We start from the raw sequence: 22,431 nt of genomic DNA, 5'->3' as shown, positions 1-22,431 counted from the left end.
CACCCGCAGCCGCTGACACTGTAATGTAGGATTCGCACGCATATACACCCGCAGCCGCTGACACTGCAACGTAGCGTTTCATATGCAGATACACCCGCAGCCGCTGACACTGCAACGTAGCGTTTCACATGCAGATACACCCGCAGCCGCTTAAACTGTAACGTAGCACTTCACATGCAGCTACACCCGCAGCCACTTACACTGTAACGTAGCGTTTCACATGCAGATACACCCGCAGCCGCTGACACTGTAACATAGCATTTCACATGCAGATACACCCGCAGCCTCTGACACTGTAACACAGCGTTTCACATGCAGATACACCCGCAGCCGCTTACACTGTAACGTAGCGTTTCACATGCAGATACACCCGCAGCCGATGACACTGTAATGTAGCGTTTCACATGCAGATACACCCGCAGCCGCTGACACTGTAACATAGCGTTTCACATGCAGATACACCCGCAGCCACTTACACTGTAACATAGCGTTTCACATGCAGATACACCCACAGCCGCTGACACTGTAACGTAGCGTTTCACATGCAGATACACCCGCAGCCGCTTACACTGTAACGTAGCGTTTCACATGCAGATACACCCGCAGCCGCTGACACTGTAACATAGCGTTTCACATGCAGATACACCCGCAGCCGCTGACACTGTAACGTAGCGTTTCACATGCAGATACACCCGCAGCCGCTTACACTGTAACGTAGCGTTTCACATGCAGATACACCCGCAGCCGCTGACACTGTAACATAGCGTTTCACATGCAGATACACCCGCAGCCGCTGACACTGTAACGTAGCGTTTCACATGCAGATACACCCGCAGCCGCTTACACTGTAACGTAGCGTTTCACATGCAGATACACCCGCAGCCGATGACACTGTAATGTAGCGTTTCACATGCAGATACACCCGCAGCCGATGACACTGTAATGTAGCGTTTCACATGCAGATACACCCGCAGCCGCTGACACTGTAACATAGCGTTTCACATGCAGATACACCCGCAGCCACTTACACTGTAACATAGCGTTTCACATGCAGATACACCCACAGCCGCTGACACTGTAACGTAGCGTTTCACATGCAGATACACCCGCAGCCGCTTACACTGTAACGTAGCGTTTCACATGCAGATACACCCGCAGCCGCTGACACTGTAACATAGCGTTTCACATGCAGATACACCCGCAGCCGCTGACACTGTAACGTAGCGTTTCACATGCAGATACACCCGCAGCCGCTTACACTGTAACGTAGCGTTTCACATGCAGATACACCCGCAGCCGATGACACTAATGTAGCGTTTCACATGCAGATACACCCGCAGCCGATGACACTGTAATGTAGCGTTTCACATGCAGATACACCCGCAGCCGCTGACACTGTAATGTAGGATTCACACGCAGATACACCCGCAGCCGCTGACACTGTAACGTAGCGTTTCACATGCAGACTCAGACCTGAGGACCATGGGAACACAACGCGCTGCCACTCAGACCTGAGGACCATGGGAACACAACGCGCTGCCACTCAGACCTGAGGACCCTGGGAACACAAGGCGCTGCCACTCAGACCTGAGGACCATGGGATCACAACGCGCTGCCACTCAGACCTGAGGACCATGGGAACACAAGGCGCTGCCAGTCAGACCTGAGGACCATGGGAACACAACGCGCTGCCACTCAGACCTGAGGACCATGGGATCACAACGCGCTGCCACTCAGACCTGAGGACCATGGGAACACAAGGCGCTGTCACTCAGACCTGAGGACCATGGGAACACAAGGCGCTGCCACTCAGACCTGAGGACCATGGGATCACAACGCGCTGCCACTCAGACCTGAGGACCCTGGGAACACAAGGCGCTGCCAGTCAGACCTGAGGACCATGGGAACACAACGCGCTGCCACTCAGACCTGAGGACCATGGGAACACAAGGCGCTGCCACTCAGACCTGAGGACCCTGGGAACACAACGCACTGCCACTGAGACCTGAGGACCATGGGAACACAAGGTACTGCCACTCAGACCTGAGGACCATGGGAACACAATGCGCTGCCACTCAGACCTGAGGACCATGGGATCACAATGCACTGCCACTCAGACCTGAGGACCATGGGATCACAATGCGCTGCCAGTCAGACCTGAGGACCATGGGAACACAAGGCGCTGCGAGTCAGACCTGAGGACCATGGGATCACAACGCGCTGCCACTCAGACCTGAGGACCATGGGATCACAAGGCCCTGCCAGTCAGACCTGAGGACCATGGGAACACAAGGCGCTGCCAGTCAGACCTGAGGACCATGGGAACACAAGGTGCTGCCAGTCAGACCTGAGGACCATGGGATCACAACGCGCTGCCACTCAGACCTGAGGACCATGGGATCACAATGCGCTGCCAGTCAGACCTGAGGACCATGGGAACACAAATCGCTGCCAGTCAGACCTGAGGACAATGGGATCGATAGAGGCGAGAGACAGCCGTTCCCAATTCTCCGGAACAAGAGATTTTCCTCTGAGCATTATAATAACTGCAGAGTCTCTGCTGCGTCTGTAGTTATACCATTAGGCCTAGGCCGTGTCACAGGCCAGGGATCCCCCTCCTCACACTAACGGGACCAGGCCAGGGATCCCCCTCCTCACACTAACCGGAGGATCACTCTCTGCTGTATATAGGGATATACTCACTATGACAATGCCAGGGATCCCCTTCATCACACTAATGGGACCAGGCCAGGGATCCCCCTCCTCACACTAACGGGACCAGGCCAGGTATACCCCTCCTCACACTAACGGGACCAGGCCAGGGATCCCCCTCCTCACACTAACGGGAGCATCACTCTCTGCTGTATATAGGGATATACTCACTATGACACAATGCCACGGATCCCCCTCCTCACACTAACGGGACCAGGCCAGGGATCCCCCTCCTCACACTAACGGGACCAGGCCAGGGATCCCCCTCCTCACACTAACGGGAGCATCACTCTCTGCTGTATATAGGGATATACTCACTATGACACCAGGCCAGGAATCCCTCTCCTCACACTAACGGGACCAGGCCAGGGTTCCCCCTCCTCAACATTAACGGGAGGATCACTCTCTGCTGTATATAGGGGTATACTCACTATGACACCAGACCAGGGATCCCCCTCCTCACACTAACGGGAGGATCACTCTCTGCTGTATATAGGGGTATACTCTCTACTACTCTTCTATGTTCTAACTCTTTAAATGTTCTGCTTAACTTAGAGAGCGCAGAAGATGACAGAAGTGAATATTGACACCGCCGTTATTCTGGAGGACACCTAAGCCATCCTGCATCGCTACGATAAGCAGCTGAATGGTAATACATTACAGCGCTAAGCCATCCTGCATCGCTACGATAAGCAGCTGAATGGTAATACATTACAGCGCTAAGCCATCCTGCATCGCTGTGATAAGTGGCGGCATGGTAATACAGTACAGCGCTAAGCCATCCTGCATCGCTGTGATAAGTGGTGGCATGGTAATACATTACAGCGCTAAGCCATCCTGCATCGCTGCGATAAGCGGCGGCATGGTAATACAGTACAGCGCTAAGCCATCCTGCATCGCTGTGATAAGCGGCGGCATGGTAATACATTACAGCGCTAAGCCATCCTGCATCGCTGCGATAAGCGGTAATGCATTGATCCCTATATAAAAGTTTTACATTGTTTACAAATTGGGTCATGTGACTTTAGCAGTTACTAACAAACACCGTGTAACCGCATCTCTGTTATCGCCTCGCTTTTGTTACTCCTGGCGAAAACCAAGCTGGTATGCTAATGTTGCCGATCTGCACCCATTTACAGTCGCGTCTGCCTCGGCATTCACAGCGAATTGCAGTTTTTTTAACGGGCGCATTTTCCACCTTTGTTTTTGAAGTAAAATGCGTCCAACGCTACGTGAGCCTCTCTCTATACTTAATACCAACAATGAACAGCAGGTGGCGATGTTATTCAACTCAAGAACGCCATGAATTGTATATACAGGTCTACTCTCTCCCCAGCACTAAGGGCCTGATTCAGAGCCGGACACAATTAGCGCTCGCTCGTCCAGAAAATAGGGGTGGCTATTCAAATGAACCGTTCGCTCTTTGCGGTCTGTTCACGCCTCTAGGTCTGATCGAGCAAACAAAACCTGCGGTCGTTTTTTGGGAAACTACGCCCCCTGGCCGCTCGCATCCTACGTCATGTCCGCTATTTATTAGATTAATCGAGTACATCGACCAGGGTATGAACTGCTCGCTATTCTTGTGGTTGGTTTTTGCTACCACAATTTTGCGAGCAGTTCTGACTATAAAATAACCCAGTGACGTGGTCAATGACGCTGCTGTTTTAATTATGCACACCCATAAAACGCCCGTTTTGACCTTTAAGCACGCCTGCGATCGGATCTCCAGTCCCCGTTTTCAAGCACCTTCCCCTGTTACCACCCACATACGCCTCCTCCTGTCACTCAAATTATCAGGCATTCGCTATTTTGCGAGCACATGAATTTCGACCGCACTGACTGGTTCGCGCATGCGTATAACGATCCGTACGCATGCGCTGTTGGGAAAACATCGCTCGGAACGAACGAGCGGCCGCTTACGAGCGGCTCTGAATCAGGCCCTAAGCTCCTGCACTACACGCCTTACCCTGTCACTGACACCCTGTATTTACATTCCCCAATAACCAGGCAGACAAAGGTTCCGAAGGGAAATAAACCTTGAATCCGGTTTACTCTCAGTCTTGATTTGTTAACCGTACACATTTAATACATGTAATAGTGAGATCATGGAGCCGATTCTGGCTTGGGAGTATAAGCTAAAAAAAACACGTAACTTTGCGCCTGGAACAACTGGAACAAACCATGCTGCAATGCAGCGAGGGGGAGGGGGGTACAGTTATTATTTTGAATGCAGGGCAAACACCGGCTGCTTCTGCATGTAGCCCACAAATGCTGGACAGCTTTATTCTGCAATCAATGGGTTTGATTCGGACGCAGTGGCGATGCCGTGCGTAGTTGGCTGATGTCAACAGATGCGTTTGCGTCGCACAGCGCACGTTCTGATTGTTGGGGCTCAGAGAGGCTTTGCAGTATCATGTGCATGGCCTGTGGATTTTGGTGAGTGTTCCTGGGGGGCTCAGCCAACGTGGGAGTGACGCAACTGAGTCGCTGAAACTGGGTATTAGCATAAGACGCAGACGCAACTGCGACAGAAGCAGCAGCTGGTCTGCGTCCGCATCTGACCCAGGAATCAGGCCCAATGTCTTCCTACTAAAACGCTTTATAGAAATAATTCCCACTGACACAATCCTGAGACTGTCCCTGCACAGCAAGCGCCCATGTGAACCCCATTACTGGGACCAGTATATCTTACTACAGGCTCCATTCTAGTAGCCGCTCTTTGTCTCGTACTGGATCTCATGACTGTGGACGCGGCGCTCTGCTCGCTGTGATTAAAGGACGCCATGTCCCTGGCTCTGAGGGATTCCCATCAAAGCTCAGATTCTCTTCATCTTCCCGGAATTAGCTGACACAAAACGGGCTTATTAAATGCACAGGATTACAGCTGTACAGACGGGCGGGTATTTTATTTATTTTACTGCCTTAGTAATCCTTATACACAGGACTGATGTCTAATTGCATCTAAATAGCTGTAGCTGAGGTGCACGGTACTGTCTGTGCTGTATATATAGCTGTAGCTGAGGTGCACTGTACTGTCTGTGCTGTATATATAGCTGTAGCTGAGGTGCACTGTACTGTCTGTGCTGTATATATATAGCTGTAGCTGAGGTGCACTGTACTGTCTGTGCTGTATATATAGCTGTATCTGAGGTGTACTGTACTGTCTGTGCTGTATATATAGCTGTAGCTGAGGTGCACTGTACTGTCTGTGCTGTATATATAGCTGTAGCTGAGGTGTACGGTACTGTCTGTGCTGTATATATAGCTGTAGCTGAGGTGTACTGTACTGTCTGTGCTGTATATATAGCTGTATCTGAGGTGTACGGTACTGTCTGTGCTGTATATATAGCTGTAGCTGAGGTGCACTGTACTGTCTGTGCTGTATATATAGCTGTAGCTGAGGTGCACTGTACTGTCTGTGCTGTATATATAGCTGTAGCTGAGGTGCACTGTACTGTCTGTGCTGTATATATAGCTGTAGCTGAGGTGTACTGTACTGTCTGTGCTGTATATATAGCTGTAGCTGAGGTGCACGGTACTGTCTGTGCTGTATATATAGCTGTATCTGAGGTGTACGGTACTGTCTGTGCTGTATATATAGCTGTAGCTGAGGTGCACTGTACTGTCTGTGCTGTATATATAGCTGTATCTGAGGTGTACTGTACTGTCTGTGCTGTATATATAGCTGTAGCTGAGGTGTACGGTACTGTCTGTGCTGTATATATAGCTGTAGCTGAGGTGTACTGTACTGTCTGTGCTGTATATATAGCTGTAGCTGAGGTGCACTGTACTGTCTGTGCTGTATATATAGCTGTAGCTGAGGTGCACTGTACTGTCTGTGCTGTATATATAGCTGTAGCTGAGGTGTACTGTACTGTCTGTGCTGTATATATAGCTGTATCTGAGGTGTACTGTACTGTCTGTGCTGTATATATAGCTGTAGCTGAGGTGCACTGTACTGTCTGTGCTGTATATATAGCTGTATCTGAGGTGTACTGTACTGTCTGTGCTGTATATATAGCTGTAGATGAGGTGCACTGTACTGTCTGTGCTGTATATATAGCTGTAGCTGAGGTGCACTGTACTGTCTGTGCTGTATATATAGCTGTATCTGAGGTGCACTGTACTGTCTGTGCTGTATATATAGCTGTAGCTGAGGTGCACTGTACTGTCTGTGCTGTATATATAGCTGTAGCTGAGGTGTACGGTACTGTCTGTGCTGTATATATAGCTGTAGCTGAGGTGTACGGTACTGTCTGTGCTGTATATATAGCTGTATCTGAGGTGTACGGTACTGTCTGTGCTGTATATATAGCTGTATCTGAGGTGTACGGTACTGTCTGTGCTGTATATATAGCTGTAGCTGAGGTGTACGGTACTGTCTGTGCTGTATATATAGCTGTATCTGAGGTGCACTGTACTGTCTGTGCTGTATATATAGCTGTATCTGAGGTGCACTGTACTGTCTGTGCTGTATATATAGCTGTAGCTGAGGTGCACTGTACTGTCTGTGCTGTATATATAGCTGTAGCTGAGGTGCACTGTACTGTCTGTGCTGTATATATAGCTGTAGCTGAGGTGCACTGTACTGTCTGTGCTGTATATATAGCTGTAGCTGAGGTGTACTGTACTGTCTGTGCTGTATATATAGCTGTATCTGAGGTGTACTGTACTGTCTGTGCTGTATATATAGCTGTAGCTGAGGTGTACGGTACTGTCTGTGCTGTATATATAGCTGTAGCTGAGGTGCACTGTACTGTCTGTGCTGTATATATAGCTGTAGCTGAGGTGCACTGTACTGTCTGTGCTGTATATATAGCTATATCTGAGGTGCACGGTACTGTCTGTGCTGTATATATAGCTGTAGCTGAGGTGCACTGTACTGTCTGTGCTGTATATATAGCTGTAGCTGAGGTGTACGGTACTGTCTGTGCTGTATATATAGCTGTAGCTGAGGTGCACTGTACTGTCTGTGCTGTATATATAGCTGTAGCTGAGGTGTACGGTACTGTCTGTGCTGTATATATAGCTGTAGCTGAGGTGCACTGTACTGTCTGTGCTGTATATATAGCTGTAGCTGAGGTGTACTGTACTGTCTGTGCTGTATATATAGCTGTAGCTGAGGTGTACTGTACTGTCTGTGCTGTATATATAGCTGTATCTGAGGTGTACGGTACTGTCTGTGCTGTATATATAGCTGTATCTGAGGTGTACTGTACTGTCTGTGCTGTATATATAGCTGTAGCTGAGGTACACGGTACTGTCTGTGCTGTATATATAGCTGTAGCTGAGGTGTACGGTACTGTCTGTGCTGTATATATAGCTGTAGCTGAGGTGTACTGTACTGTCTGTGCTGTATATATAGCTGTATCTGAGGTGTACGGTACTGTCTGTGCTGTATATATAGCTGTAGCTGAGGTGCACTGTACTGTCTGTGCTGTATATATAGCTGTAGCTGAGGTGTACTGTACTGTCTGTGCTGTATATATAGCTGTATCTGAGGTGTACTGTACTGTCTGTGCTGTATATATAGCTGTAGCTGAGGTGCACTGTACTGTCTGTGCTGTATATATATAGCTGTATCTGAGGTGTACTGTACTGTCTGTGCTGTATATATAGCTGTAGCTGAGGTGCACTGTACTGTCTGTGCTGTATATATAGCTGTATCTGAGGTGTACTGTACTGTCTGTGCTGTATATATAGCTGTATCTGAGGTGCACTGTACTGTCTGTGCTGTATATATAGCTGTAGCTGAGGTGTACTGTACTGTCTGTGCTGTATATATAGCTGTAGCTGAGGTGCACGGTACTGTCTGTGCTGTATATATAGCTGTATCTGAGGTGTACTGTACTGTCTGTGCTGTATATATATAGCTGTATCTGAGGTGTACTGTACTGTCTGTGCTGTATATATATAGCTGTATCTGAGGTGTACTGTACTGTCTGTGCTGTATATATATAGCTGTATCTGAGGTGTACTGTACTGTCTGTGCTGTATATATAGCTGTATCTGAGGTGCACTGTACTGTCTGTGCTGTATATATAGCTGTAGCTGAGGTGTACTGTACTGTCTGTGCTGTATATATAGCTGTAGCTGAGGTGCACGGTACTGTCTGTGCTGTATATATAGCTGTATCTGAGGTGTACTGTACTGTCTGTGCTGTATATATATAGCTGTAGCTGAGGTGCACTGTACTGTCTGTGCTGTATATATATAGCTGTATCTGAGGTGTACTGTACTGTCTGTGCTGTATATATATAGCTGTATCTGAGGTGTACTGTACTGTCTGTGCTGTATATATATAGCTGTATCTGAGGTGTACTGTACTGTCTGTGCTGTATATATAGCTGTATCTGAGGTGTACGGTACTGTCTGTGCTGTATATATAGCTGTATCTGAGGTGTACTGTACTGTCTGTGCTGTATATATAGCTGTAGCTGAGGTGCACTGTACTGTCTGTGCTGTATATATAGCTGTATCTGAGGTGCACTGTACTGTCTGTGCTGTATATATAGCTGTAGCTGAGGTGTACTGTACTGTCTGTGCTGTATATATAGCTGTAGCTGAGGTGCACTGTACTGCCTGTGCTGTATATATAGCTGTATCTGAGGTGTACTGTACTGTCTGTGCTGTATATATAGCTGTAGCTGAGGTGCACTGTACTGTCTGTGCTGTATATATAGCTGTAGCTGAGGTGCACTGTACTGTCTGTGCTGTATATATAGCTGTAGCTGAGGTGCACTGTACTGTCTGTGCTGTATATATAGCTGTAGCTGAGGTGCACGGTACTGTCTGTGCTGTATATATAGCTGTATCTGAGGTGTACTGTACTGTCTGTGCTGTATATATATAGCTGTATCTGAGGTGCACTGTACTGTCTGTGCTGTATATATAGCTGTAGCTGAGGTGCACTGTACTGTCTGTGCTGTATATATAGCTGTAGCTGAGGTGCACTGTACTGTCTGTGCTGTATATATAGCTGTATCTGAGGTGCACTGTACTGTCTGTGCTGTATTTATAGCTGTAGCTGAGGTGCACTGTACTGTCTGTGCTGTATATATAGCTGTAGCTGAGGTGTACTGTACTGTCTGTGCTGTATATATAGCTGTAGCTGAGGTGTACGGTACTGTCTGTGCTGTATATATAGCTGTATCTGAGGTGTACGGTACTGTCTGTGCTGTATATATAGCTGTAGCTGAGGTGTACTGTACTGTCTGTGCTGTATATATAGCTGTAGCTGAGGTGTACTGTACTGTCTGTGCTGTATATATAGCTGTATCTGAGGTGTACTGTACTGTCTGTGCTGTATATATAGCTGTATCTGAGGTGTACGGTACTGTCTGTACTGTATATATAGCTGTAGCTGAGGTGTACTGTACTGTCTGTGCTGTATATATAGCTGTAGCTGAGGTGCACGGTACTGTCTGTGCTGTATATATAGCTGTAGCTGAGGTGCACTGTACTGTCTGTGCTGTATATATAGCAGTAGCTGAGGTGTACGGTACTGTCTGTGCTGTATATATAGCTGTAGCTGAGGTGTACGGTACTGTCTGTGCTGTATATATAGCTGTAGCTGAGGTGTACTGTACTGTCTGTGCTGTATATATAGCTGTAGCTGAGGTGCACTGTACTGTCTGTGCTGTATATATAGCTGTAGCTGAGGTGTACTGTACTGTCTGTGCTGTATATATAGCTGTAGCTGAGGTGCACTGTACTGTCTGTGCTGTATATATAGCTGTAGCTGAGGTGCACTGTACTGTCTGTGCTGTATATATAGCTGTAGCTGAGGTGCACTGTACTGTCTGTGCTGTATATATAGCTGTAGCTGAGGTGCACTGTACTGTCTGTGCTGTATATATATAGCTGTAGCTGAGGTGCACTGTACTGTCTGTGCTGTATATATAGCTGTAGCTGAGGTGCACTGTACTGTCTGTGCTGTATATATAGCTGTATCTGAGGTGTACGGTACTGTCTGTGCTGTATATATAGCTGTAGCTGAGGTGTACTGTACTGTCTGTGCTGTATATATAGCTGTATCTGAGGTGTACGGTACTGTCTGTGCTGTATATATAGCTGTAGCTGAGGTGTACTGTACTGTCTGTGCTGTATATATAGCTGTATCTGAGGTGTACTGTACTGTCTGTGCTGTATATATAGCTGTATCTGAGGTGCACTGTACTGTCTGTGCTGTATATATAGCTGTAGCTGAGGTGTACGGTACTGTCTGTGCTGTATATATAGCTGTAGCTGAGGTGCACTGTACTGTCTGTGCTGTATATATAGCTGTATCTGAGGTGTACGGTACTGTCTGTGCTGTATATATAGCTGTAGCTGAGGTGTACTGTACTGTCTGTGCTGTATATATAGCTGTATCTGAGGTGTACTGTACTGTCTGTGCTGTATATATAGCTGTATCTGAGGTGCACTGTACTGTCTGTGCTGTATATATAGCTGTAGCTGAGGTGTACGGTACTGTCTGTGCTGTATATATAGCTGTATCTGAGGTGCACTGTACTGTCTGTGCTGTATATATAGCTGTATCTGAGGTGTACTGTACTGTCTGTGCTGTATATATAGCTGTAGCTGAGGTGCACTGTACTGTCTGTGCTGTATATATAGCTGTAGCTGAGGTGTACTGTACTGTCTGTGCTGTATATATATAGCTGTAGCTGAGGTGCACTGTACTGTCTGTGCTGTATATATAGCTGTAGCTGAGGTGCACTGTACTGTCTGTGCTGTATATATAGCTGTATCTGAGGTGTACTGTACTGTCTGTGCTGTATATATAGCTGTAGCTGAGGTGCACTGTACTGTCTGTGCTGTATATATAGCTGTAGCTGAGGTGCACTGTACTGTCTGTGCTGTATATATATCTGTATCTGAGGTGTACTGTACTGTCTGTGCTGTATATATAGCTGTAGCTGAGGTGTACGGTACTGTCTGTGCTGTATATATAGCTGTAGCTGAGGTGTACGGTACTGTCTGTGCTGTATATATAGCTGTATCTGAGGTGTACTGTACTGTCTGTGCTGTATATATAGCTGTAGCTGAGGTGTACGGTACTGTCTGTGCTGTATATATAGCTGTATCTGAGGTGTACTGTACTGTCTGTGCTGTATATATAGCTGTAGCTGAGGTGCACTGTACTGTCTGTGCTGTATATATAGCTGTAGCTGAGGTGCACTGTACTGTCTGTGCTGTATATATAGCTGTATCTGAGGTGCACTGTACTGTCTGTGCTGTATATATAGCTGTATCTGAGGTGCACTGTACTGTCTGTGCTGTATATATAGCTGTATCTGAGGTGTACTGTACTGTCTGTGCTGTATATATAGCTGTATCTGAGGTGTACTGTACTGTCTGTGCTGTATATATAGCTGTAGCTGAGGTGTACGGTACTGTCTGTGCTGTATATATAGCTGTAGCTGAGGTGCACTGTACTGTCTGTGCTGTATATATACCTGTAGCTGAGGTGTACTGTACTGTCTGTGCTGTATATATAGCTGTAGCTGAGGTGCACTGTACTGTCTGTGCTGTATATATAGCTGTATCTGAGGTGCACTGTACTGTCTGTGCTGTATATATAGCTGTAGCTGAGGTGTACGGTACTGTCTGTGCTGTATATATATAGCTGTATCTGAGGTGTACTGTACTGTCTGTGCTGTATATATAGCTGTAGCTGAGGTGCACTGTACTGTCTGTGCTGTATATATAGCTGTAGCTGAGGTGCACGGTACTGTCTGTGCTGTATATATAGCTGTATCTGAGGTGTACGGTACTGTCTGTGCTGTATATATAGCTGTAGCTGAGGTGCACTGTACTGTCTGTGCTGTATATATAGCTGTAGCTGAGGTGCACGGTACTGTCTGTGCTGTATATATACCTGTAGCTGAGGTGCACTGTACTGTCTGTGCTGTATATATAGCTGTAGCTGAGGTGCACTGTACTGTCTGTGCTGTATATATAGCTGTAGCTGAGGTGCACTGTACTGTCTGTGCTGTATATATAGCTGTAGCTGAGGTGTACGGTACTGTCTGTGCTGTATATATAGCTGTAGCTGAGGTGTACTGTACTGTCTGTGCTGTATATATAGCTGTAGCTGAGGTGCACTGTACTGTCTGTGCTGTATATATAGCTGTATCTGAGGTGTACTGTACTGTCTGTGCTGTATATATAGCTGTATCTGAGGTGCACTGTACTGTCTGTGCTGTATATATAGCTGTATCTGAGGTGTACGGTACTGTCTGTGCTGTATATATAGCTGTAGCTGAGGTGTACGGTACTGTCTGTGCTGTATATATAGCTGTATCTGAGGTGCACTGTACTGTCTGTGCTGTATATATAGCTGTAGCTGAGGTGTACTGTACTGTCTGTGCTGTATATATAGCTGTATCTGAGGTGCACTGTACTGTCTGTGCTGTATATATAGCTGTATCTGAGGTGCACTGTACTGTCTGTGCTGTATATATAGCTGTAGCTGAGGTGTACTGTACTGTCTGTGCTGTATATATAGCTGTATCTGAGGTGCACGGTACTGTCTGTGCTGTATATATAGCTGTAGCTGAGGTGCACTGTACTGTCTGTGCTGTATATATAGCTGTAGCTGAGGTGTACTGTACTGTCTGTGCTGTATATATAGCTGTATCTGAGGTGCACGGTACTGTCTGTGCTGTATATATAGCTGTAGCTGAGGTGTACTGTACTGTCTGTGCTGTATATATAGCTGTAGCTGAGGTGTACGGTACTGTCTGTGCTGTATATATAGCTGTATCTGAGGTGTACTGTACTGTCTGTGCTGTATATATAGCTGTAGCTGAGGTGCACTGTACTGTCTGTGCTGTATATATAGCTGTAGCTGAGGTGCACTGTACTGTCTGTGCTGTATATATAGCTGTATCTGAGGTGCACTGTACTGTCTGTGCTGTATATATAGCTGTAGCTGAGGTGTACGGTACTGTCTGTGCTGTATATATAGCTGTATCTGAGGTGTACTGTACTGTCTGTGCTGTATATATAGCTGTAGCTGAGGTGCACTGTACTGTCTGTGCTGTATATATAGCTGTAGCTGAGGTGCACTGTACTGTCTGTGCTGTATATATAGCTGTAGCTGAGGTGTACTGTACTGTCTGTGCTGTATATATAGCTGTAGCTGAGGTGTACGGTACTGTCTGTGCTGTATATATAGCTGTATCTGAGGTGCACTGTACTGTCTGTGCTGTATATATAGCTGTATCTGAGGTGCACTGTACTGTCTGTGCTGTATATATAGCTGTAGCTGAGGTGTACTGTACTGTCTGTGCTGTATATATAGCTGTAGCTGAGGTGTACGGTACTGTCTGTGCTGTATATATAGCTGTAGCTGAGGTGTACTGTACTGTCTGTGCTGTATATATAGCTGTAGCTGAGGTGCACTGTACTGTCTGTGCTGTATATATAGCTGTAGCTGAGGTGCACTGTACTGTCTGTGCTGTATATATACCTGTAGCTGAGGTGTACTGTACTGTCTGTGCTGTATATATAGCTGTAGCTGAGGTGCACTGTACTGTCTGTGCTGTATATATAGCTGTATCTGAGGTGCACTGTACTGTCTGTGCTGTATATATAGCTGTAGCTGAGGTGTACGGTACTGTCTGTGCTGTATATATAGCTGTATCTGAGGTGCACTGTACTGTCTGTGCTGTATATATAGCTGTATCTGAGGTGTACGGTACTGTCTGTGCTGTATAACAACTCCGTCAAAAAATTCTTGGAAAAAACTGAGTAGCACCCCAAAGAGTACTTTCATTTTGGGGATTAAAAAGTACAAAGTGGGGGGACAACTTCAAAAACTAGCGACATAAGGTTCTGGGGGTGGTCTAAGAGGTGGTGAAGTGTTTTTGGGATTGCAGGTACTTGTATGATGGAGGAATTTCACTTTATTTAAAACATCACTTTACAGACATTAAGAGATGCTAGCACCCATTCTCAGGTACCCCAAATATGACAGGACTACTTATTGTCCCCAACAAATGCTGCTTTACGCCATTCTTCACCACTTGTGCAAAGACAATTACAAATACAGGCAATTAACATCAATTAAGTACCCCAAAAAGCTTCAGTAGGGCAATTAGGGGACATGTATATTTGATCCCCGATGTTAGTGCATCTTTTGGGGGGGTTGCAGGCTGATTTCCCCATTTTTGACAGCACTTTTCGCCTGTTTCAGTTTCGCGGAGACGCGTTTTCGCTAGGGATGAGCGGGTTCGGTTCCCTGAGAACCGAACCCACCCGAACTTCGGGGATCCGGGGCGATCCGAGCCCAAGCTCGGATCTCCCTGTCTGCCCCGGATCCCTCTCCCGAGGCAAAACCTCGAGATCTGCTGTCGGATCTCGAGGTTTTGCCTCGAGCGGCCATTTAAAAAAAAATGCCTTTGCCTTTAATGGGCAAAGTGCTGATTGGCTGACAGAGCCGTCTGTCACGGCTCTCAGCCAATCAGCATTATGGTGCTCATTTGCATGTAGCACGGACTCGTGAGATCCGTGCTACATGCATCTGTGTGATTGACAGTGACACAGAGCACAGATGGGTCAGTGAGACCCGTCTGTGCTGCTGTGTATTTCAATGACACAGATGCACGCACGGACCAGGAGATCCGTGCTACTTGCATCTGTGTCATTGACACAGAGCACTAACGGGTCCGTGAGACCCGTCTGTGCTGCTGTGGTAAATAAAAAAAAAAAAAACCTGTGTAAAAAGAGAAAAAAATGGCGTGCCCCCCCCCCAAAAAAAGAGCAACCAGCCCCGGGCATTAGTGACCCAGTGCTGGGTGTGCTTAAATACAGGGGACAAACGACATAGGGGTCCCCTGTACTTAAACACAACCAGCACCGGGCTAGTCAGAACCAGAGCTGGTTGCCAAAATACGGGGGACAAACGACGTAGGGGTCCCCCGTATTCTGCGCAACCAGCTCTGGGCTCTGATCCGGTCCTGGTTCTGGAAATACAGGGGAAAAAAATGAGTAGGGTTCCCCTGTATGTTCCAGAACCAGCACTGGACTTTTTCTAGCGGGGGGCTGATGCCACAGCCAGGGGAGCCCTTTCACCGGGCCCCCCAGCCGCAGCATCAGCCCTGACCGCTAGTCAGCCCAGGCCGGGGATCCCTGGAGAGCTGGGGACCCCCCCAATAAAGGGGTCACCCTCTCCAGGGCACCCCAGGCCCAGGCTGATAGCCCGGGGCTATCCCCGCCACCCCTGGTGGCGGTGGGTGGCGGGTTGATTGTGTGGTGTGGTGTAAATAAAGAATATCAAACATTGTCTTTACAAGTAGAACTGCAAGTCCCAGCAAGCCTGCCCCGCATGCTGGTACTTGGAGAACCACAAGTACCAGCATGCAGGGCATTAAGGGCCCACTAGTACCTGTAGTTCACCTGTAAAAAAATGTTTAAAAAAAAACACAGGACACACACACCGTGACAGTATAAGTTTATTAAACATACATACACACACACACATGTACACATACTCACCTATGTAACCTGTAGCATCGGTCCACTTGTCCGGTAAAGTATCCATAGGGGACCTGTGAAAAAAAACATACTCACCATCTCCTATGCGAGGTTCTGTCCTCTTCGTTCCAAAGTAGGCATCCCCGGACTTGGCAAAAAAAAAAAAACGAAAACGCGATCCACGAACTTAGTACCGTTCTATAGAACGGTACTTCCCGAATGAGAGCTTAGCGGCGGGGTATCACCATGGAAACCCCGCTGCTAAGCGTTCATTGGCTGAGAGAGGCCATCTCCCGTCTCTCTCAGCCAATGAACGGCTCCCTCCATTGTAGTCAATGCTGGGAGCCGCAAGGTTATTAAAGTTTACCCTGCGGTTCCCACCATTGACTACAATGGAGGGAGCCGTTCATTGGCTGAGAGACGGGAGATGACCTCTCTCAGCCAATGAACGCTTAGCAGCGGGGTTTCCATGGTGATACCCCGCCGCTAAGCTCTCATTCGGGAAGTACCGTTCTATAGAACGGTACTAAGTTCGTGGATCGCGTTTTCGTTTTTTTTTTTTTGCCAAGTCCGGGGATGCCTACTTTGGAACGAAGAGGACAGAACCTCGCATAGGAGATGGTGAGTATGTTTTTTTTCACAGGTCCCCTAGGGATACTTTACCGGACAAGTGGACCGATGCTACAGGTTACATAGGTGAGTATGTGTACATGTGTGTGTGTGTATGTATGTTTAATAAACTTATACTGTCACGGTGTGTGTGTCCTGTGTTTTTTTAAACATTTTTTTTACAGGTGAACTACAGGTACTAGTGGGCCCTTAATGCCCTGCATGCTGGTACTTGTGGTTCTCCAAGTACCAGCATGCGGGGCAGGCTAGCTGGGACTTGCAGTTCTACTTGTAAAGACAATGTTTGATATTCTTTATTTACACCACACCACACAATCAACCCGCCACCCACCGCCACCAGGGGTGGCGGGGATAGCCCCGGGCTATCAGCCTGGGCCTGGGGTGCCCTGGAGAGGGTGACCCCTTTATTGGGGGGGTCCCCAGCTCTCCAGGGATCCCCGGCCTGGGCTGACTAGCGGTCAGGGTTGATGCTGCGGCTGGGGGGCCCGGTGAAAGGGCTCCCCTGGCTGTGGCATCAGCCCCCCGCTAGAAAAAGTCCAGTGCTGGTTCTGGAACATACAGGGGAACCCTACTCATTTTTTGTCCCCTATATTTCCAGAACCAGGACAGGATCAGAGCCCAGAGCTGGTTGCGCAGAATACAGGGGACCCCTACGTCGTTTGTCCCCCGTATTTTGGCAACCAGCGCTGGTTCTGACTAGCCCGGTGCTGGTTGTGCTTAAGTACAGGGGACCCCTACGTCGTTTGTCCCCTGTATTTAAGCACACCCAGCACTGGGTTACTAATGCCCGGGGCTGGTTGCTCTTTTTTGGGGGGGTGCACGCCATTTTTTTCTTTTTTTACACAGGTTTTTTTTTTTTTTTTTACCACAGCAGCACAGACGGGTCTCACGGACCTGTCATTGCTCTGTGCCAATCACACAGATGCATGTAGCACGGATCTCCCGGGTTCGTGCTACATGCAAATGGGCACCATAACGCTGATTGGCTTCCTGTCTGCCACTGCAGTGCCACTCCTAGATGGGCCACGTGTTTGTGCCGCCCCCTTGTGTCGCTTAGCATAGTCATCCAGCTTCCTCGGTACAACCTTTTGGCCTAAAAACAATATTGTGAGGTGTGAGGTGTTCAGAATAGAGTGGAAATGAGTGGAAATTAATGTTATTGGGGTTATTAATAGCGTAGGAACAAAAAAAGGCCCATTTATGTGATTTTAGCGTTTTTTTTTTATTTTTTAAGAAAAAATCCAGATCCAAAACACAAAACCCAGAACCCAAAACACGGAAGGGTGGTTTTGGCAAAACCAATCCAGATCCAAAACACGAAGAAAGATCCAGATCCAAAACCAAAACACAAAACACGAAAAGTGTCCGGTGCACACCCCTAGTTTTCGCCTGGATTGTAATAGGGGTGAGCGGGTTCGGTTTTACTCGGTTTTACTCGGTTCTTATCGCCACTTTACCGCAATTTCGGCTCGATTTCATTCGCTATCCAAAACACGTGTTCGGCGATAGCCAATAAAAAGATCCGAGTAAAATCGAACCCGCTCACCCCTAGTTTGTAATCGAATACGCGAATAGCAGGGGCGCACCTGTTAAGTTTCCACGTCCAAAACGCGCCAAGTAGGCAACAAGTCCGGCAGATGAAAAAGTAAACAAATTGAATACGAGCCATAGTTTGAGAGCATCATTAATAAGCCATTATTAGGCTCGTCTGACTATTCCGGCCGGTTCCAGACCTGATAGTAAAATGTAAATAACATTGTAGAAAGTAATAAATCACATTTAATATGGTAAGTCTTATGGAGGGGGAAATGAAGACACACTGACAGCTATATTGCGCATTACAGAGAGAAGACTTACATATGATTTATTATGTGTGTCCGTATTGTTAGATAATAGTGGAAAATACTGATGGATGGAGGGAAAGGAATGGAAGATTTACCTATAGGAAAGTCCTGGTGAGATTAGGCCATTATATACGGCACTGGGGACAAACTGTACAACATAATGTACTTACCTCATTATAGCTCTGGCTACACGGGAACAGAGACTTGAACGTGGAACCGAAGCCAATGATATTGAAGAGTGTTGTTGGCATAAGACTTTTCAGAATGACCAACATGGCATCCTATGGGCACAAAGGAATAGAGAAATGAAATTGTAATATACAAATGGAATATATCAGAAAAATAACCTTTTAAAAGCCACTTGGCACATTTATACAGTAGTGGCGGCCATTTTGTGAGGTCACTAGTTGCTGGTAAATGTATAGGTTAGCTACTAATATGTATTGTTTCAGCCCAGGAAATGGCTGCCTCCGTAGTGAACAGGCGATAGGTCCCGTCTATAGCAACATTCTGGATATATCGGACATCTCTAGTCATCCAGTTCCTATAAATTGTCTCTCGTCACTTCTCCATAAGAGGGCATTGTCCATGTAGGGAGCCAGAGGGACGGGAGAACAGAACCCAACACTTCTCACGTAACTTTGTATTTATCATGGCACATCCCTATCGTTCATAATGCAAGGTCCCCCAGCACACCCTATGCCTCATGGCCACCTACCAGGCATCGTCACTACACCCGAAAGCATGCCCTATACCTCACACCCACCAGCCATCTACACTACACCCCCAGCACACCCTATACCTCACACCCACCAGCCATCTACACTACACCCCCAGCACACCCTATACCTCACACCCACCAGCCATCTACACTACACCTCCAGCACACCCTATACCTCACACCCACGAGCCATCTACACTACACCCCCACACACCCTATGCCTCACACCCACCAGCCATCTACACTACAGCCCCAGCACACCTTATGCCTCACACCCACCAGCCATCTACACTACACCCCCAGAACACCCTATGCCTCACCCACTAGCCATCTACACTACACCCCCAGCACACCCAATACCTCACACCCACCAGCCATCTACACTACACATACAGCACACCCTATACCTCACACCAACCAGCCATCTACACTACAGCCCCACACACCCTATGCCTCACACCCACCAGCCATCCACACTGCACCCCCAGCACACCCTATACCACACACCCACCAGCCAACTACACTACAGCCCCAGCACACCCTATACCTCACACCCACCAGACATCTACACTACAGCCCCATCACACCCTATGCCTCACACCCACCTGCCATCTACACTACAGCCCCACACACCCTATACCTCACACCCACCCAGCCATCTACACTACACCCCCAGCACACCCTATACCTCACATCCACCAGCCATCTACACCACACCCCCAGCACACCCTATGGCTCATACCCACCAGCCATCTACACTACACCCCCAGCACACCCTATGGCTCACACCCACCAGCCATCTACACTACACCCCCAGCACACCCTATGCCTCACACCCACCAGCCATCTACACTACACCCCACACACCCTATGCCTCACACCCACCAGCCATCTACACTACACCCCCAGCACAACCTATACCGCACACCCACACTACACCCCCAGCACACCCTATGCCTCACACCCACCAGCCATCTACACAACACTCCCAGCACACCCTATACCTCACACCCACCAGCCATCTACACTACACCCCCACACAACCTATGCCTCACACCCACCAGCCATCTACACTACACCCCCAGCACACCCTATACCTCATATCCACCAGCCATCTACACCACACCCCCAGCACACCCTATGGCTCACACCCACCAGCCATCTACACTACACCCCCAGCACACCCTATGCCTCACACCCACCAGCCATCTACACCACACCCCCAGCACACCCTATGGCTCACACCCACCAGCCATCTACACTACACCCCCACACACCCTATGCCTCACACCCACCAGCCATCTACACTACACCACCAGCACAACCTATGCCTCACACCCACCAGTCATCTACACTACGCCCCCAGCACACCCTATACCGCACTACCACCAGCCATCCACACTACACTACACCCCCAGCACACCCTATACCTCACACCCACCAGCCATCTAAACTACAGCCCCAGCACACCCTATGCCTCACACCCACCAGCCATCTACACTACACCCCCAGCACACCCTATGCCTCACACCCACCAGCCATCTACACTACACCCCCAGCACACCCTATACCTCACACCCACCAGCCATCTACACTACACCCCCAGCAAACCCTATACCTCACACCCACCAGCCATCTACACTACACCCCCAGAAAACCCTATACCTCACACCCACCAGCCATCTACACTACAACCCCAGCACACTCTATGCCTCACACCCTCCAGCCATCTACACTACACCCCCAGCACACCCTATGCCTCACACCCACCAGCCATCTACACTACACCCCCAGCACACCCTATGCCTCACAACCACCAGTCATCTACACTACTCCCCCAGCACACCCTATGCCTCACACCCACCAGCCATCTACACTACATCCCCAGCACACCCTATGCCTCACACCCACCAGCCATCTACACTACACCCCCAGCACAACCTATGCCTCACCCACCAGCCATCTACACTACACCCCCAGAACACCCTATACCTCACACCCACCAGCCATCTACACTACACCCCCAGAACACCCTATGCCTCACACCCACCAGCCATCTACACTACACCCCCAGCACTCCCTATACCTCACACCCACCAGCCATCTACACTACACCCCCAGCACACCCTATGCCTCACACCCACCAGCCATCTACACTACACCCCCAGCACACCCTATACCTCACACCCACCAGCCATCTACACTACACCCCCAGCACAACCTATGCCTCACCCACCATCCATCTACACTACACCCCCAGCACACCCTATACCTCACACCCACCAGCCATCTACACTACACCCCCAGAACACCCTATGCCTCACACCCACCAGCCATCTACACTACACCCCCAGCACTCCCTATACCTCACACCCACCAGCCATCTACACTACACCCCCAGCACACCCTATGCCTCACACCCACCAGCCATCTACACTACACCCCCAGAACACCCTATGCCTCACACCCACCAGCCATCTACACTACACCCCCAGCACACCCTATACCTCACACCCACCAGCCATCTACACTACTCCCCCAGCACACCCTATGCCTCACACCCACCAGCCATCTACACTACATCCCCAGCACACCCTATGCCTCACACCCACCAGCCAACTACACTACTGCCCCAGCACACCCTATGCCTCATGGCCACCAGCCATCTACACTACACCCCCAGCACACCCTATACCTCACACCCACGAGCCATCTACACTACAGCCCCAGCACACCCTATACCTCACACCCACCAGCCATCTACACTACATCCCAGCACACCCTATGCCTCACACCCACCAGCCATCTACACTACAGCCCCAGCACACCCTATGCCTCACACCCACCAGCCATCTACACTACAGCCCCAGCACACCCTATACCTCACATCCACCAGCCATCTACACTACAGCCCCCGCACACCCTATGCCTCACACCCACCAGCCATCTACACTACACCTCCAGCACACCCTATACCTCACACCCACCAGCCATCAACACTACACCCCCACACACCCTATGCCTCACACCCACCAGCCA

General features: G+C 48.6%; 1 protein-coding gene across 2 annotated transcripts in view; it reads right to left on the bottom strand.

The window, feature by feature from the left end:
- VWA5B1 (von Willebrand factor A domain containing 5B1) overlaps positions 1-22,431 on the bottom strand; it is a 254,817-nt gene that overhangs the window by 68,958 nt on the left and 163,428 nt on the right. For both annotated transcript variants that reach the window (XM_088466310.1, XM_088466311.1), the window contains exon 9: positions 18,842-18,952. In XM_088466310.1, coding sequence (XP_088322436.1) covers positions 18,842-18,952 — 111 coding nt within the window. The remainder of the gene's footprint in view (positions 1-18,841; positions 18,953-22,431) is intronic.

Source organism: Taudactylus pleione, unplaced genomic scaffold, assembly GCF_031769625.1.
Source record: "Taudactylus pleione unplaced genomic scaffold, aTauple2 ptg002751l, whole genome shotgun sequence".
In the NCBI taxonomy this organism is placed as follows: domain Eukaryota; kingdom Metazoa; phylum Chordata; class Amphibia; order Anura; family Myobatrachidae; genus Taudactylus; species Taudactylus pleione.
The sequence above is the reverse complement of the archived record's forward strand: the minus strand, read 5'-3'. Positions and strand labels throughout refer to the sequence as shown.